The sequence below is a fragment of the Orcinus orca genome, chromosome 20 (genome assembly GCF_937001465.1).
Source record: "Orcinus orca chromosome 20, mOrcOrc1.1, whole genome shotgun sequence".
NCBI classification, from domain to species: domain Eukaryota; kingdom Metazoa; phylum Chordata; class Mammalia; order Artiodactyla; family Delphinidae; genus Orcinus; species Orcinus orca.
Window position 1 is genome coordinate 18,622,573 of NC_064578.1, and position 17,726 is coordinate 18,640,298.

Sequence of the window (17,726 nt, forward strand, 5' to 3'; positions counted from 1 at the left end):
TTATTGTTGTTTTTATTGTTACTAAATTTAGTATATCCTGAGGCTGCAAAACAAGTAGATTAAAGAAAAATTGTTACCATTAACAATTCCGCTATAGGGTCAGAATTATCTCACTTAACTTTACAATCAACCCAGATTCGGGGTGGAGATGGGGGGGAAATAAGTGTCTCAAGTAATAAGGGGATTTTTTTCCCTTCTTTAATAATATTTTTATTACTTACCTTATATTTACTATTGGGGCACAATCCACGTGCTTGGTGGAGTCTTTCACTGAGCAACCATAAAGAGCAGGGCTGGAGAACAACCCAGTTTCTTTCTTTAAGGCAACAGCATTCTTCCCCAACTGGCTGTGACTCAATAGGGATCACCATAAGGGAAAGGTGGCATAGTTTGGCAGGATTTGAACCTGCGCAGGGAAACCCCAATGGATTTCTAGTCCATCACCTTAACCCCCCTGGCCACAACTACTTTTGAGTGATGATGGGATTGTAATCTCCATACATCTTCCTCATTGCAGTCTGTTCATTTCTTAAAATCTTTATTGAGCCCTTACTTCATACATGGAATTGTCTTTAACTGTATAAGCTAATGGTATACTTTAAACCTAAACATATATTAACACCAATAAAATATCACAGTCTGTTTTATGTAGTAGGGCTTCATAAAAGATTTTATTAAAAAAGAAACCTTTAGGGACTTCTCTGGTGGTCCAGTGGTTAAGACTTCATGCTTCCACTGCAAGGGGGCGTGGGTTCAATCCCTGGTCAGGGAACTAAAATCCCACAGGCCACTCAGCCAAAAATAAAATAAATAAAAAGGAAAAAGAAAACTTAAAAAATTATTTCCATATGTCTAGTGTGATGCTTAAGGGAATGAACTTAGGGGCCAATCAAACTTGGGATCATATCCCAGCTCTGACACTTCCACAGTTGTGTGAACTGAACTTAAGCAAGACATCTTCCCCTCCTTAAGCTTCATGTTTCTTATCTGTATAATGGGGATCATAGTCTTGACCTCACAGTTATTGTGAGGGTTGAAAATAATATAGAATTCCAGGGTTGATGGGGCTTAGAAATCCACACAACACCTCTATTTTACAGACATTCAGCAAATTAATTCAATAAATGTTTATTGAGCCCTTGCTATGGAAGGTGCTGGCCTGGGCTCTGGTGAAGAACACGGGGGCCCTGAGATGAAGAGGTATATTGATGCAGAGGGGACTGGGCTCAGGATATCCAACCCCCAGATTCTCCCCTGAACAATAAGCTGTTCCATGTCTGCAGAGCTGCAAACATGAGAAGCACCATTATCATGATGCTCTAGCCTGGGCAGCTGTGTCTAGGGCTCAGCCCACTTGGCTCTCTGCCCACCCCTTTCCTGCAGCTCTGGGATAAAACACACAAAGCTCTTAAGCCCCTGGCCAGAGAGCAGATTCTGTCCCCAACCCCACCCCCCTGCACACACTCCAGGTCACTCAATTCCAGGGAAGAGCAGGGACTTAGGGGGCAAAAACCAGGGGAAAGTAGGTCACAGCAGGAGGATGGTAATCCCTTTGATGGCTGGCCAACACAATCGAGCCCCTGCTCCTGGAAGCGGCCTGCTCCTGGCCACCCACCAAGAGTAAGAGTGGTTCTAGAAAGACTTTTGGGGTTTGGAGCCCCAGCACCATCCCTCCAAATAGTATGCTCAGGTTAAGAGGGCTGCCCCAAGAAGACACATCCTCCATACTGAAGTCATTCTCAGTCCAAGCTTTTGCTGACTGTAACACTTCCTATGCAGGATTTAGCAATTCTGTTTTTCATTCCACGCACTCCCACAAGTACACTCTTTATACCCAGCCTTAGGCTGGGTGCTAGAGACACAAAGAGGACACTTGGGGAATCCAGAGTGGGGAATTCTGACCTAGACCCAGACAGTAAGAAGCCAGTGAACCAGTGTTATCCGTACAGAGACAGAAGAAAGCCCAGGAGCTCTGTGGACCTGAAGGAGGCTTCTGATTCAGCTTGGAGTCAGGGTTAGGGAGGCGGTAGGTGATACTGAACAAGAAGTAGGAGTCCACCAGGAGGAAATGAGGAAGGTTATTCTGAGCACAGAGAATAGATGTACAAAGAATAAAAGGCTGGCCTTTCCTTCTGGAAGATACTGGTGGTCAAAGGGGGTGGATCTGGGAGGGTTTTTTTCCTGAACCTTCTCCTTCAGGTGATGTGAGATGGGTAAGGAATGGATGAGAGAGAGAGAAGTGGGGATAAAAATACAGGTGAATGAAGTACAGGAGAAAAGACAGGGCAGAGAGTGAGTTAACTGAGGCATCTTAGCTAACTGGAATGGGAGGGTGTTTGGGAAGCGTTGCTGAAGTAGGGCTCCTACATGATAAAGTAGGGTGGAGGTCTCTGGAGGCACCTGTCACCCTGGAGCCTAGTCAAGGGTCCTATCAGGCCTGATTCTGTCCTAGGGCCAACAACCTCCCAGCATGGGCTTTAGTGCAAACCTGGCCTGCCAAGTTCTGGACTCCCACCCCTCCTCCCCTCCCAGCTGATTGCCTGGGCCCCTCTTGTAAAGTCCTCTCCAACTCAGCCCCAGTTCTCCTCCACCATTTGTAAGTCTTGTATCCTTACCTCCTATCACCCTCTATCATGGTCCTTCTCTGAAACCTCCCCTTAACCCAAGGACTGAGTAGGTAGATCACTCCTCTGTGCTACTATAGAGGGGGAGTTGAAGGAGTAGACTGAATAAAATGTCCTATATATAAACATAGCTGGCTTACATAGGGCCTTATAGACAATGAAAAGGAGTTTAATATCAGGATCAGTTTTTCAATTTAGAAAATGGAGAATAAAGTGGAGGGAGTGAGAGTAGAAGCCAGTGAGGAGGCCATGGCAGTGCCCACACAAGTCGTGGGGTGATGGCTTGGAAGAGGGTCCTGGCAGGGACAGTAGATGACTGATCAATAGAGGGTCTCACCCTCTCTGAGGCCTCCTCCTTCCCTCAGGATTCTGCCCGTTCTGATTCTTGCTCTTCTTCTCCACCATGATGAACTGGGGCTCCTCTGTGCTTCCAGAAAGCCTTCCGGGATTGTTCTGACCTCACGCTGCACACCTCTTCTCAAAGAACAAGCTTGTGGAGAGCGTAAGGCCAGAGGAACCCTCATCGTGACCCCAATTTCTGCAGCTCCAGGTCACCTCAGGTACTTGAATGTAGACTCCAATGGGGGCTCCCCATCTTCTGGAACAGGCTCCCCTTAGATTAATCAGGACCCCAGAGAAGGAGAGGAAAGGGTACTTAATCTGAACTGTGTCTTGAAGGCTAAGGTGGTAGTTCAGCAGAGGGAAGAGGAGGTGAGATGGACAGGAGCCTGGAAACTGGAAAGAACCTGGGGAGGGGGGTGGACTGGCTGAGGGTGGGGGTGCGGACACTCTATCACCTCACATGGCCCCTAGGGGCCAGGACAGGAGGGGCAGGTAGGGCTAGGAGTTCTCCCAGCCCGGGAGAACAGAGAAATATGTGCATTCCCACACATCTTGGGTCACCACCAGAAGTCTTGGAACCTGCTGGCAATGGAAAGCTCTGCACTGCCCCTGGGAAATGAGTGTTTGTGAAGAGAAAGACTGAGTCCCCTATGGTGGTCTTCAGCCCGCCCATCTCGTCCTGGGGATCAGCTTCTTGAGGCCTCCACCCCAGCCAGGTGGGCCACAGTGGAAAGAAAGGAAGGAGCTTGGTACAAATATAAATACGTTTAATGAAAGCCGAGCGCTTTCGAGACGGGGCGGGTGGGGGGGGGCAGGGGGGGCGGGGTGGGGGGACACGCTGCTACCCGGCCAGACCGGCTAGGCCAGAGGACCCAGGAGGCAGGCGAGTGCCAAAGCAGCCGCCAGCAGAGGGGGCTCGGGGACCCGAGTGGGTGCTGGCGCTGTCGCCCGCAGCGTCTCCTGGTTGGTCTCTGGGCCCGCCCCGTGCTCCTGAAGGCGTACAGGGGTGCCGCACAGAGTGTGCAAATTATCTGGGTGTGGGGCCCGGCGAGCTTCTTGCTGTAGTGACTCCCACACGGCAGCGGCCTCCTCAGGGCAGCCCAACAGGACTCGCGAAGCACAGGTGTGGAAATCATTCCAAGACCTGTCAAGGGTGTGGGGTTAGGGTAATCAGGTGGGGCAGGGGGCTTTGGAATGGGAGGGAAGAGGTTCAGACCCCAAGGGTGTGGGGTTGGGCTGCTGCCCTCACGCCTGCCCGTACCTGCAGACGCTCTCCAGCTCACCTCCGCGGCCCATGCCGTCCCCCAAGCGGATGAGACACTCGGCAAAGCCCTGGTATATGGTGTCACAGCGGCCTGGGACCGCTGTAGTTGCTGCCAGGGGAGATACAAGGACCGGGGGTGGGGGTGGAGAATAGTTGATAGGATGAGGTGGCGTGCCCTCACCATCCCCGCCCCTCGCCGCCAAACCCCAGGGGCTTGTTTACCAGGGAGCGTTCTGGGGACGTGACTCAGCGTGAAAGGGGTGCCCCAGGGAACTAAGGGGCACATCTGGGGACCACCTGCCTCTGCCCCCTTCTAGGCAGACCTGGACAGGATAGGTGGGGATGGGGGAAGGAGAAGCCTCGTCCCAGGAGTTGGCTCTTCTTCCGAGCTGCTGGGTCCCAGGTCAGGTGAGAATGGTCCAAATGAGAGTATGGACATGGTGAAAGGAGGCAGGTCCCCTGGCAACTTCCAGTTTCTCTGCAGCCTAGACAATCTTTGTTTGGCCTTTCCATCCCCTCCCCAGAGACAGGTGTTTTCTGACGGGTAGGGCAGAATAGAGGGGGTTGGGATCCAGGTTCGACCCTAAGGACCTCAGAGATCCCACGGTTGGTCTGGGAGTCCCGCAAGAGGTCAAGTCTCCCCTTATCAGGATGGGGACTGTGGAATTTGGGGGTTCTTCCCTCCGAAACTAGGGTTCAGTTCCCACCCTCACTTTACATCCTGAAGCCACTGGCACACAATCCCTCCCTGGAGCCCTCACCTCCTCTCCACCCTGACTCTCAGCGCTCAGGAGGGCTGTGCCTCAGCTCCCACACAACCTACACCCAGCCTGGGGAGGGGGTGTGTGGACTGGGTTGGGTCCAGCACGCCGGCACTCACCAAGGGGCGGCAGCAGCAGCAGCAACAGCCCCAGTGCACAGAGCGGTTGCCAGCGGTGACAGAAGCGGCAGCACATCTTCCCTGGGCTGGGAGCCTAGTGCCAGAGCTGGCAGCTTGGAGTGCAGCCCTTCGGCCCAGCCCCCAGAAGGAGGAACTGTGATTGGATGGGGGCTGAGGGTGGAGCTCAAACCAGCCAGCAGCCCCGCCCCCCAGTTCAGATAGGCAAAGAAGGGAGGGACTCCAGAGAGGAGAACCCAGGAGCTCGGGGTGGTGCTGAGCTGATCCCAGGGCCCTTGCCTTGCCTCAGAGATGGAGAGCGGAGATCTGGGAAGGCAGTTGGGCAGATGAGGGTGGGTGTCCAGGGCCCTGGGGTGGGTTGGCCTAGACAGAGCTCCAGGAGAGGGGGCAGGTAACAAAGGGCAGTTATCAAAGTCATGCCAAAGAAAAGCATACACATACTCCATTTTATTCCAAAAGCATTTAATTGAATTTCTCAATGTTTTTCAAAAACAAAAAGAACCAAACTGGTGGTAAAAAGGAACATGGAAAATTCAACTAAAGTGGTGTCATAATCTCAGGGGTCATGCTCCAGGCATGGCAGAACCCAAGAAGGCACAATACCCACCCTGGGCCCAGCCTAAACCTGCTGGCTACCACAACCTATAGACCATAGCCAGTGCTATCCCCATCAAACACGCCAGAGGTGGGAGCCTGAGCAGGTAAAGGGCAGACATGACCCTGCTTTGGCCTAGGCCTGTCTGCTGACCTTCAGTGCCACCCCATCCTGGGCAAGGCAGGCTGAGCTAAGGGAGGCTGGGGGTCATAAGGCCGTGCAGCATGAGGCTGAGACGCCGGGCCGCTTTGCCAAGTGAGTTGTGTGGGTCCGCCTGCAGGAACTGGAAGAGCTTCTGGCGCACCTGGGCCATGACGGAGCCCATGTGGTCCCGAGTGATGGGGTCACTGTGGTCCAGGTGCATCACAGCCTCTTCCAGGTAGCTGGGGGTTTAGGAAAAGGACAGGCTACAGGTGACCTCCAGCAGAGAGGAGTGCCCCCTGGTGGCAATGAGGCCCAGAGGCTGATAATGGAGGCCTCAAAGCCTGTGATGGGTGGGGACAGAGGGGATTGGTGGAGAAAATTAAGGAGGGGAGTCGGGCAGGAGTGGGAGTCGCTGCTTTGAACTGCTCCCCGCCCTTTACCACAGCCCTAGTCCCTGACTATGCCCACTCACCTGAGCTTGAGGTCAGTTCGAGTGCCAAGGTCAGAGGCCAGTTGCTGGATGAGTGAAAGGAGTACAGGCTGGGAGAGGGGGCAAGGTGGCTGCCCAAACACCTGGCCTGGGTCTACAGTTTCACACACGTACAGCACCAGGTTCAGGTCGGCAGCTGTCAGGGCCTGAGTAGAGAACAGAGTTTATAGCTAATGTCAGGATGGAATGCCTGCTTGTCTGGCTATGTGGCCTGGGAGAGGATGACCAGAGTAGGGCATCCTGAGGGGGATGCTTTGGGGCCCAGAGAGAGCACTGTAGGGCTGTGTTGTTACTCTAGGGAATCAGGAAAGTTTTCCTGAGAAGGGTGGTTCTGAAACAAGGTAGACTGAGGTAGGAAGAAAGGGATCCAGGGTCCAGACAGAGGGAAGAGCAAGGGAAATGCCCTGGAGGCCAAAGAGAACCAAAAAGAGTCTGCTGAGGCCAGACCACCCAAAGCATGATGGGTAGAGTGGAATGTATGATGTGTGAGCCTTGTCAGGAGACTCCTGACTCTATCTGGGCTTAGTGCCCGGCTTACCTGCTGGAAGGCCTGGTTGAGGTGGCCCTGCTGCAGCAGCTGCAGGATATGGGCTTGCTGGGCTTGGCAGTCGAGGTGGGTGGTAGGGACAGGTGTGCCAGCAGCTGAGCGCATGGCCTGCATGATGCTAGAGGTGACGGCAGCCTGCTGCTCCTTGAGTGCCACACTCACCTCACCCTTAACAATGCGCTGCACCTGTGCTAAAATTGCCTCTTGCAGGCTGCAAAGGCAAGTGAGGGAGATGAGGCTGACAGGCAGTTGGGTCTGGCCCTTTCCAAACACACCACCTTGCTCAGTGCCCTGCCCACACACCTGCCCACAGCCACGTGCAGCTGGTGCTGCACCTCAGCCCGAACACTGCTGGACACGGTAGCCGCCATCTGCTCCGTGGCTCCCTGCAGCGTGCTGACCAGGCCCCGCAGCTGGGCCAGCACGGGCTCCCGCGCCTCCTGTTCTCGTGCCTTTCGGCTCTTCATGTGGCTCTCCAGCTGCTGCAAGTCTGAGAAGTGACCATGGGGGCCATGAGAGGGATGGTAGGGAGAAGACGATAGCCCTTCCCTTCTTGGGGCATATGACCCTACTCACATTCCTGTGTGCCCAGTCGGAAGCTATCATTGATCTGCTGGAACATGGCCTGGCAGCTCTTCTCAAAGGCGGGCAGTACCACGCTCTGGAAGGCTTCACGGTAGGCGGCCTGCATCGGCCCCTGTAACGTGTCTGCGGCTGCTCGGGCAATGGCATCTGTTAAGTTCTGGGGGTGGAGGAAGGGGCCTGAGTTGAAAGCTGAGCCCAAGCCCACCAACCACCAACCTCCCTCACCTTGGGTCCCATAGCACCTTGGACTTCAGCAGCTTGGAGATATTCTCTTTCATGCTACCCTCCACGGCTGTGAGCTTGGTGGCCACTGAGTTGCTCAGTTGGCCTGCCACGGGCTCCAGACTCCTAGACACACCTGGGACAGGGTGAGGAGGGAAAGGTAGAGCCATGAGAAGAAGCTTGACAGGTAGGGGGCCCCACTCCCATCTGGCCCACCCAGAAGTCTCCATGCAAAACTCACATGGAGGAACCGTCTTCTTGATCTCATCCCGTATGCTGCGCTCCAGCCGCCCAGCCACAGCTGAAGATAGCGCTTGGGACAGCTGTTGCGTCAGCTGCTCCTGCAGCTGCCCACCACGCTGCTGTCCCTCGGCCAGTGCCCGCTCCAGTCGCCGCTCTGCATTGTAGCTAAGGAACAGGGCTGCAGCAGGTCCCATATCCCTTCCTGGGCCAAGAATGCTGCTGCCGCCCCATGCTGTGCCACTGCCCACAAGGATACGCTCCTGCTCGTGCCGTGACTCTAGGGCACGTTCTACGTGGCCCGTGACGGTGCTCTGCAGGCCTTCAAGTTGGGTGCACAGACGCTGTAGCAGCTCTTCTTGGCTGTGTCGAAGCTGCGCCAGCTCTCTCTGCTGTTGCCAAATTAGTGCTGGCCAGTCCTCAGGGGCCTCTGCCACCTGCCAGGAACACCAACAGTCACATGAAGCCCGCCCCGCCCAACCCCACACACCAGACCAGGGGAAGGCTTGGACCCTACCCCACCCCCACAGGCAGGAGTCCCAGAAGCAGAAAGGGTGTTTGCTCGCTCACCTGGTGCTCTGTGAGCCGGGATCCCACGGACGAATCCCTGCCACAGAGGAGAAGCACCTCAGGCCATGTCAAGCAGGCAGCCTGAAGACCACCCCTCTCCCTGGCCCCAGGACCCGTCCTACCCGTCATCCTTTTTGCCCTTTCGCTTGAGCTTGGGTGAGGCCCGAGGGGATCCTTTGGTCTTCCAGTCCTTGGCAGGAAGACGTGAAGTGGGAACTTTGGTGCCAAAACCCCCTGCAGCAGAGGCCAGGCTGGCCACCTCATCATCATGGTCGCTGTGGGAAGGGCAGGGAGAGAAATAGGCACCTACCCACTTGTTGGCCCTCCCTGTGAGAGGAACGGTGCGGGGTGGTGCCTACCTTTGCTCGGCACTGGCGTCCTGACTGTCGTGTTGCTGTAGCAGGTGATAAGGTGGTCGGTGAAAGGCCAGGCTCTTGTGCTTTTCCTGGAGGCCATTCCGGGGGCTGGGGGGACAGGCCAACTCAGCAGTGGATGACTCTATCTGAAGCCCCTACCATCAGCACATTTCCCACTCCTAAGCTCCTCACCTCTCTGCCAGGCTGCTGCAGGTCTCACGAGTAATGTCTGGTGCCGTAGGCCAGACCTGACTGTCAGGGGCCGTGGCCTCCTGGGTCAAGGCTGCCTCCAGGAGGGAAGGGGTACTATGCCGATCTCCATCCCCAGGGCCTCCATCCAGGCTAAGCTGGGGGCCAAGCTCGGGTCCCGGCCGGGGCCGTGGAGACAGCAGGTGTAGTGCTGAAGCAGCTGAGGCCATACTGTCTGGCTCCAGGCCCTCCGGAGCGGAGGAGCCAAAGCCACGGGACAGCGCCTCAGATGCGATCTCAGGGATATCCTGGGACAGGGCAGTGGAAGCCGAGGAGATAACATCGGGGGAGCGGGTGCGGCTGGGGGACGCCTGGGGTAGCCCCAGGGGCTCCACTTCCTGCAGCTCCAGGGATAGTGTAGAGGCAGCAGTAGGCACCTGAGGTAGGCCAAAGGTGGGAACTTAGGTGGTGGGAAGTAGGAGTAAAAGGAGTACAGAGACGAAGCACTGGTGTGTGTAGTGATGAGAGATGGGACAACAGGGAAGGGGGAGGAAGGTCAAAAATGGCCGCAGCCCAGGAGGAGAGGAGGTGGGGATGGAAAGGCTGAGGATCTGCCCTCCAAGGACACCGGGGGCTGAGATACCCTCAGGGGAAACATGGACCACCTGAGGAAGAGCAGGACCAGAAGACAGGGTGCTGTGAGAGGAGACTGCCGCCAGGCTTCCCACTCCCATATACCTTCTATACTGCACTTCACACACACCCACATACGCACCTGCCCAGGCCCTTTGGGAGGCAATTTGTCGGCCGGACTTGGGAGCAGGCCAGGCAGGAGGCTACGTGGGCTTGCCTGCAGGCTGCTACTGCTGCTTATTGTCAGACCGCCATCCAGCTGTAGCTTGGGGCTCAAGGTCAGCTCCTCAGGTGGCCTGCTGGCAGGAAGGATGAAGTGTAAGCAGCCAGAGCCTGGCATCACCTGGCACCAGCCCCTGACACGCCCTAACTCTGACCCTCATTTCACCTGGGCAAGGAGGGGTCCACGGCCGAAGTACTGCTCATGGCAGACACCGCCGTAAGAGAGGAACTGCTGCTGCTGCTGCTGCTGCTACTGGGAGATGCAGCGATCTGGGGAGATGTGGAGAACAAGGGCTGTGGCTGTGGGGGGCACTCCCAGGGCCTCCCTCCCTGTGCCCCACACTCTGCCCGCAGCATACCTGCTGCAGGGAGGTGCTAGGTGTCATGAAGGCGTCAGGTGTCATCAGCTTGGGCTTGGTCTCACTGCTCAGACTGAGGAAGTCGGCAGGTGCAGGCAGCTCCACGATGCGTCGGAGGTCAGACTGGGAGCCGTGAGTGGCCGATCCCAGGCCCTCAGAAGCCAGTTCTGGTCGAGACTCTCCAAATGCTGTGGGAAAAGCTGCCACTTGAGTCAGATCTCAGACTCCAGTCAGAACCTGCTTTCCTGTCACCCCCAACTCACCAAAGTCCTCATGGGCAGGGTGTGTAGGGAGCGGGACCACCACGTCAGGGTTCAGCTGTGGCTGGAAGCGGATCTGTACATCTTGCAATGCCCTGCAGGGAGAGCAGGGGGAGAATATGAGAGTCAGAGTCAGCAGGGTAGGGAGGGGCACAGACAGGGCACAGGCGGGCCTCCCCAGCACACTCACTTAGTGTGCACACAAAAGAGCTTGATGAGCACACCAGCTGCAGACTCCATGGCACCAGCTCCGTGGGTCCCATCTGCAAGGACAATGTGGACGACTAAGCCCCTGGCCCTCTGAGCCTCAGCACTCCCCTACATCCCAACACACATCCCTGACCCTGAGCAGCTCACCAGCCCCTAGGCTGTCATTCTCCTCCTCGGCTGGCAGCACCTCAGTGTGCCGCAGCCGGCAGCGACTCACAACCTGGATACCGAAGCTCAGCACAGGGTGGGTGAGCAGGAACTCAGAGATGGAGCTGAAGCAGGCACGGCCCTCCTCCTGGTTCTGCAGCAGTTCCATCACGTAGAGGACCTGCACAGGTAGCGAGTTCACAGCTGAGCTCAGGGGCTGGGAAGATGTGGATGTGCCACACACACCCTTGTCCTCCCTGATGATATCAGCTCTGCCCAGAGCGTCCCCACTGCAGCCCACCTTCCGTTGCACATCGCTGAGAATCAGGTATTCTGCTGAGAGGTCCAGGCAAACCTTGAGGCTTGGGGGCACACTCACTGAGCTGAAGATATCTGGGGAGAAGCTGGAGGGGGTGGCCACGAGGCAGGATGAATGAGACTGAGAGGGAGGAAGGAACCCAACCCTGCCCCTGCCCAGCCCCACAGCCCCTGCTTACCGAATGGTCTGCAGGCAGGTCCAGGACACCGTGCACCACATCTTCAGCTCCCGATTCTGGTCAGCACCAGTAATAAGGAACCTCCAGAAGGGGACCCTGCAAAGCAACAAGGCACTGAGTGGCTGGCTGGGCCCCTGCTGGGAGCCCAAAGTCCAGCCCACCACCCTCTTGCCTGCCCACTCACTCACTCAGGATCCTGTTTCTTGTGGTTGTCACAGAACAGGAGGCAGGAGAGGGGCCTCCCATCGTGAGGCTTCCACTCGTGCAAACACCTGCAGGCAGGTATATGAGTGGCCTGAGTGGGTGATCTGATCTCCTACCTGGGAGAGCCCAGGCCCTCAGGCTCCACCTTACCTTGGCTCATCCTGCCCCTCAATGTAAATCTGCCAGAACTTGACGAAGCCATCATGACTAGCGGTAGCCAGGACAGTCCCATCAGGTGAGAGGGCCCCTTCACTTAGGCACTGGGAAGAACCCAAAAAGCCTTGCTTTGCCACCTGACTAGAGGTGGGAGCAAGTCCTCCTCAGGTGAGGATGGCAGTGAGCTAGGCTGACCCAAAGCGGATCTGCGTGTTTGTATGAAAGACAATGAATGGGGGCGGGGTACTGTAGAGAAAACCAGCTCCATAGGGTGCATGGTTAGGTGTGAGCGCCACAGGAGACGGGTCCCTCTGTGCTCCGAGCACCCATGGCAGAGTGCTAGAAAGCTATGTGGGCAGCTGTGAGAACAGGGAATAGATGAGGGACATAAAGGGGTGGGGAGAGGAGGGCAGCAAAGGCAGTCAGTTGCAGGCTTACTGTGCTGTGGCCTTTTACCACGATGAAGCCCTGCTTGATCTGGCTGACATCCACGGGCCAGGTGCTGTGGTTGGAGCGGAGCATGTCCAGGTCCCACACCTCAGCCTAGCAGGTACAGGGAGGTGAGCGTTCAGCCCATGACCACACCATTGCTACTTGGTCCCCTCCTTTCCCCCCAGGCCCAGCCCCCTCACCCGGTCCTCATGCAACAGGGCCACCGTTGGGCTGCCCTCCTCACAGCAGTCCTCACTCTCTTCGGGGATGAAGGGGCACCAGATGATCCTGCGGAAGTGATTCAGTGGAGTGCCCTCTGGCTGTCGGATATGGACCAAGATCTCTTCTCTGAGCAGGGTGTTAAGGGCTAGGCAGGTGGATAATGATGTACGTCTGGCAGACCCAGCTCCGCCCACTTTTCTTCAGTCCCCCATCCCACCCTGGGAAAGGATACTGAATTTTGCCATTAACCAGGGCCAAGCGCCACACAAACAGGTTGCCTGCCTCATCCAGGCAGGCCAGCTGTGGGGAATTGAGGTGTGCAAAGGCCAGATCAGCCACACTGCCTGTGAAGCCTTTGAGCAGGGTCCTCTCTGAAGTGCTGACACTGATCACCCGTACCATCGCTGAGCCGTTGTTGGCAGCTAGAATCAGGAGAGCGGTAGGCCATGAATAAGTATCTAGGCCCAGGCAGCAGCAGAGAAGCCCTGCCCTTGCCTGCCTCTCTGCCACTACCAGTCTCTCTCTGTTTTCTCACTCGGCTCCAGAAGGCCTGGCAGAGCTGGGGCCAGCACAGACAAGCCTTCCATTATACCTCTACGGTCTGAGTGGGCTGAGTGACTGGACAGTAGAGCTGCATCTCTGGGGCTACTAGCAGAACACCTCCCTCCTCTGTACTGTGCCTACTCACCCCGAATAGCATAGGCCAAGAAAGAGTTGGACACAGCAATCAGGTTGCCATAGTAGTATTTCTGCTCCCAGTCATACTTGGCGACGGGCTGGATTTTCACCTGAGAATCAAGAGTGAGGAAGGTCATAGAAATCGAGGGCTGGGGCAGCTTTCCTGGAGCTGAGGTAGCCCCCAGCATGCCTGGGGACAGTAGAGGCCATATGCGCAGGCCCAGCCACCCATTCACAATTCTTGGGGCCAGATTCCCACAGAGACTTGGCAGCCAACCCTGGCTTCCTGAGACTGGGATACACTACCTGTCTGTCAGGATAGTCCCCATAGGTACTGGCAGCATGGAATGGGGGAGGGACAGCCTAAGTGTGCCCCATCCATTATACATGCCATGACATCCTGGTGCCCACCTTGTTGCTCCCCCGTGCCTTGCTCGAGATGCTAGAGTCACTGCTGGCCACAATCTCCACCTCCTTGGCCAAAATTCCGATGCAGGTGGAACTGTCGTCTCCTAAGAGGCAGCTGGGGGGAGGGGTGCATAGCGTGACTCTTGTCCACCCAAAGTCTCGATGGGCAGGGTTGGGGGGAGAAGATACAGACACTCTGGTGAAAGTGTAAAGTCCCAGATGCCCAACTCTGCCTGGTTCACTGGTCCCCAAACCTACAGCTTCCCTTGCTCACCTCCCTCCTTGGGAATGGCCCTACTTCCATGCTAAACCAGGTGCCCAAACTTCAGATCCAGGCCAAGCCCTTTAGCTTGTCGTTGCCCCTCATCCTAGTGCAAACTCAGGTTAAGTGTTCCACCCCAGGTCATCTAGTGGGGAAGCAGCAGAGGCTGCTAGACCCTCTCCCCTCACCTTATGCCTTTAGTTCACAAACGCCTCAAAGACCCCATCACCACCACTGCCATCTCCCAGACACTCACATGACCTGCTTTTCCTGCAGGTTAATAGGAGGCATGGCTCGGAGACCAGGCTTGTTTGTTGAAGTACCATCACTTGAGCAGAGGGGGTCTGGGACCAGGAGCCCATTGAGATCTCCATTGTAGGCATTAGATGGTCGCTGGCTCTCTGCACTGGGACCTAGAGACAGAAAGGGCCACTCTGATGAAGTTATTCCACCTGCCCCCTGGCCTCTCCTCCTGCAGAGCTTCACTCAAGAACCATGAGGTGCTCTAGGAACACTCAACAAGGCTAATCAGTGGCGAGGAGGGCCCTTTGTTCAACCTTTATTCCATAAACACTGATGGTGAACCTAATGCATGCTAGGACCAAGGATGAGCATGAAGCTCTTCTACCTGAGGGAAGGGTATAAGAATGCTCTGAGTCCAATTAATACTCAGGCCTGGGTCAGTACAGAGGGACTCTGTGTACTTGGAGGACATGGGAAGGGTCAGGACAGACTCTACAGAGGAGGTGCCATCAGAGCCAGCGTGGCTAGAACACACAAACATGAGAAGGATGGAGGGAAAACAAGGCTGCAGAGGTCTCGGGTATGAGGCTAGGGTGCTTAGATTTTCCCTGTGGTAATGAGAGCCACAAAAGTTTTAAATAGGAAAGTGACATGATCTGCTATGGCCAGAGGACTGACTGCTCTAAAGTAGCATGCAGGATAGTTGAGAATCCAGGTGAGAGATACCAGGGCCTACATCAAAGTAGTGGAGGGGTTGGAGAAGAGAGGGTGGGCTTCTAAGGCATGGAAAAACATGATAAGATGTGGAAGTAAGAAAGGAAGGAGACTGCCTGACATGGAAATGGCTCAGAAGAAGCCACCCTGGAGGAATGGACATGAAGGAGTTGGACAAAGAGTAGAGAAATTATGGGGTAGGGTGTGCAATCAGGAAAGACAGCTTTTCAGTTGTTTACCATTGGCTGTGTTTCAAGCACCCTCATAGGTTCAGACACTACTCCAAAACTCCCAGGTAGCAAGGAGAGTAAGGCCTCATATTCAAGGAATATGACAAGTTTCTAGTCACAAAACTGCCTGGGGTCTCACATGGTCCTCCAGTGAGAGGAGACAAGCAAGGGCTACTTGGCAAACAGGGGAATCAAGTACCAGTCAGTAAGCAAAGAGTTAAGAGGACCACCTCACTTGCATCACAGCCACCTTAGCTGCTCAGGGGTAAGCTGACCACTCTCCTTTCCAGGCAGGCTACCATGAGGACAAACAAACAAGCTACACATTACCCATGCCAGGCTCTACCAAACCTTTGTGAAGACTAGTTTGCTAGCAGCTAATAAGCATGAGAGGGCCAGGCCAAGCCCATGAGTCCAAGGAGCACACACTCCAGGCCTGGGGAAAAGGGTTTGGTGGTTCCAGGCAGCAGATAGATTTTCTCAGAGATTAGAGGTTAGCTAAACCCAGGAGTGAGCACCAGTGCCTGCTTCCAAAGGGAACCAGTTTGGGCCTTCCAGCAGGTTTCAGAACAGGGTCTGAGGAAACACCAATTCTCAGCTCTGGCCACTGCACATCCACACCTCCATTACCAGCCAGTCTCTCAACCACTACAACATTTCACAGGTCCCTGAACCTGCCATGAAACTTTGGTACTTTCACATATGCTATTTCCTCTTTGCAGAATGTCTTTCCTGACACCCAAGCCCCTCTCCATATTACAAGACCTAGCCTAAAAATTGCTCTTCTCTCAGATCTGTTCTCAGGCATTCTCCAGCCCCCACCCCACCCACCCTATCCCCATCACAGTGCCAAACACTTCTCTCTTTCAATGAGAAGAGCATTATATTACACCTTGTTAGCTCTGTGTCCTAGGAGCTCACTGAGGGCAGGAGCAGCTGAGGTACCACTGCAAACCCAAGAAAAGTTTAAACGAATGGACGTAAACTAGGGCTTGCAGATGTTTGTAGATCCAATCAGGACTGTGCAGTCTGTGATTTGCCTTAAACCCAAAGAGGACACGGAATTGGGGGTGGTCACCGTCCTCCTGAAAATCAGTTTCAGAATCGCATGCCTAGAGTCTGTATTCCAGAAGGAAGGGCAAGTTGCATAGGGAGATCAGCGGCTCTTCATTACAGCGCCTAGGTCTAGATCCAGAACTCCGCATACAGAGCCCAGACTAGGCCTCTGAACTATGGCAAAAGGGTAGGGAACCCGGGCCAGTCCCAGGAAGACTAGAGACGTTGCGGCCAGGACACCTGGTGGGCTCTGCGAATTCAGAGAAGGTGCCTCACCTTCAGCCGAGACGCTGAAGGACGAGGCAGAACGGCCCGGCTCCGGGATGGGGCAGGATTGCACCCAGGGGTCTGCGCCCTTCAGCAAGCACGCTCAGGGATTTGCCGCTCCGACCCTCGTCTGCCCTCACCAGCCGGGAGGATGCAGAGCCGGTCCTGAGTGACCCGAGGGCCATGAGGGTGGCCGAGGCCCGCACCGCCCTTCTGCCCGCTCACCAAGGACCCACCCCCACCGTTCCGGCTCACCCCCCGCGGGCCGGTCCAGCTTGAGGATGTCCCGCAGGTGCTGCGTGGCGTCCTCGATGTCGATGCTCGCACAGGAGGAGGCCATGGGCCCAGCCGCGGGCGCCCGGGTCCGCGCCGCGTTCGTTCGCCGCCGCCGCGCACCGTCCAGCTGAACACTACCCCGCCAGCACCAGACAGTGGGACCAGTCACTACACTCGGTCCACCCAAAGCTCGCAAACCGCCACCCGCGCCGCGTCCCTGAGCCCCGCCAACCCCACCAACCGCCTCCACTTCCGGCCCGCCCCAGACTCGGCTCCCGGAACCTGAGCAGAGCGGAGAAGAAAGGTTCCGGGCTGGGGGTCGGACGCTTCGCCCCTCCCGGAGCCCGCCCCTACCGCGGTCCTGCCCCTGCGCTAGTAGGGTCTGGGGAGTTCCTTGAGGCTGAGGCAGAGCAAATGTCCACCTACTGGACCGCCCAAAGCGCCCTACTTGCCTCAGGATATCCCGCCCGGTCCATGTCCACTCTCAAAGCATGGGCTCATGGTGGGCCTAGGACCGGGTCAATTTGGTTGCCCAAGCTGAATCCCTCAGATGCCCCAGGAGCAAGCTAAATTGGTAGGAGCCTCGGTTTCCCCTTTGGTAAGTGGGTCAGTGTAACCCAAGACCTGAGGGGACCCGTGAAGTCACGGACCCCGGAATTGCAAGGGCAGAGGAGATGGTCCCACCACAAACATCACATTGTTCCCTAACGTCTCCCAGCATCCCCCTGCATGACCTGGCACCCTCAGGCAAAAAGAAAGGAACCATAGTTTACAAACACCTCTTTATTGCAGACATTTCAGGCACAGATACATGGAAAAGCTGTATTGCAGATTTTATACAGGGTGGTTTAAGAGGCAGCAGGTTTCTACCTCTCTCCCCAAACTCCACCCCCCAAATACACAGCAGCCAAGAAATCAGCCCCATTGAAATCTCCTGAGTATGCTGTCCTTTCAAACAGCACATCATCCAGCCCAGTGCCCAGTGTAGCCAGGCAACCAGTGGGGGTCTGAGGAAGTCCTTGGCTTCCATCCATAGTGCAGGAGGGAAGGGGGCTGTGCAGGTCAGGCAAAGCTGTGGTGCCCTCACCAATCCTAAAACCCCTAACAGGGCATCAGCCCAAGTCCTGGGTTTGGTTCTAGCCTGTGGTTGCTACCTTGCCACGAGTTTTACACCACCAAGGTCT

General features: G+C 55.8%; 2 protein-coding genes across 4 annotated transcripts; both read right to left on the reverse strand.

Annotated features, from left to right (window-relative positions):
- Window positions 1-3,741: 3,741 nt before the first annotated feature.
- Window positions 3,742-5,186, reverse strand: NRN1L (neuritin 1 like). The gene is made up of 4 exons (XM_049703635.1): window positions 5,111-5,186; window positions 4,836-4,842; window positions 4,228-4,443; window positions 3,742-4,110 (listed from the first exon to the last, which is right to left on the reverse strand). The coding sequence occupies exons 1-4, from the start codon at window positions 5,184-5,186 to the stop codon at window positions 3,825-3,827; spliced, it is 585 nt and encodes a 194-aa protein (XP_049559592.1). The 3' UTR covers window positions 3,742-3,824.
- A 387-nt stretch (window positions 5,187-5,573) lies between these two features.
- Window positions 5,574-16,804, reverse strand: EDC4 (enhancer of mRNA decapping 4). Of its 3 annotated transcripts, XM_012534287.3 has the most exons (29): window positions 16,522-16,804; window positions 14,013-14,169; window positions 13,498-13,609; window positions 13,097-13,196; window positions 12,641-12,830; window positions 12,387-12,534; window positions 12,193-12,297; window positions 11,749-11,858; window positions 11,583-11,666; window positions 11,395-11,490; window positions 11,199-11,301; window positions 10,898-11,078; window positions 10,731-10,803; window positions 10,544-10,635; window positions 10,281-10,468; window positions 10,088-10,191; window positions 9,842-9,995; window positions 9,070-9,503; window positions 8,881-8,985; window positions 8,644-8,796; window positions 8,522-8,558; window positions 8,211-8,388; window positions 7,953-8,108; window positions 7,732-7,847; window positions 7,481-7,646; window positions 7,208-7,394; window positions 6,896-7,115; window positions 6,340-6,503; window positions 5,574-6,106 (listed from the first exon to the last, which is right to left on the reverse strand). In XM_012534287.3, the coding sequence occupies exons 1-29, from the start codon at window positions 16,604-16,606 to the stop codon at window positions 5,914-5,916; spliced, it is 4,191 nt and encodes a 1,396-aa protein (XP_012389741.1). In that variant the 5' UTR covers window positions 16,607-16,804; the 3' UTR covers window positions 5,574-5,913. The 3 variants fall into 3 exon arrangements, with proteins under 3 accessions (XP_012389741.1, XP_049559920.1, XP_049559921.1); XM_049703963.1 differs by having other exon boundaries at window positions 7,953-8,388; XM_049703964.1 differs by lacking the exon at window positions 16,522-16,804 and adding an exon at window positions 16,276-16,477 and having other exon boundaries at window positions 7,953-8,388; window positions 10,281-10,480.
- Between the last annotated feature and the right edge of the window lie 922 nt (window positions 16,805-17,726).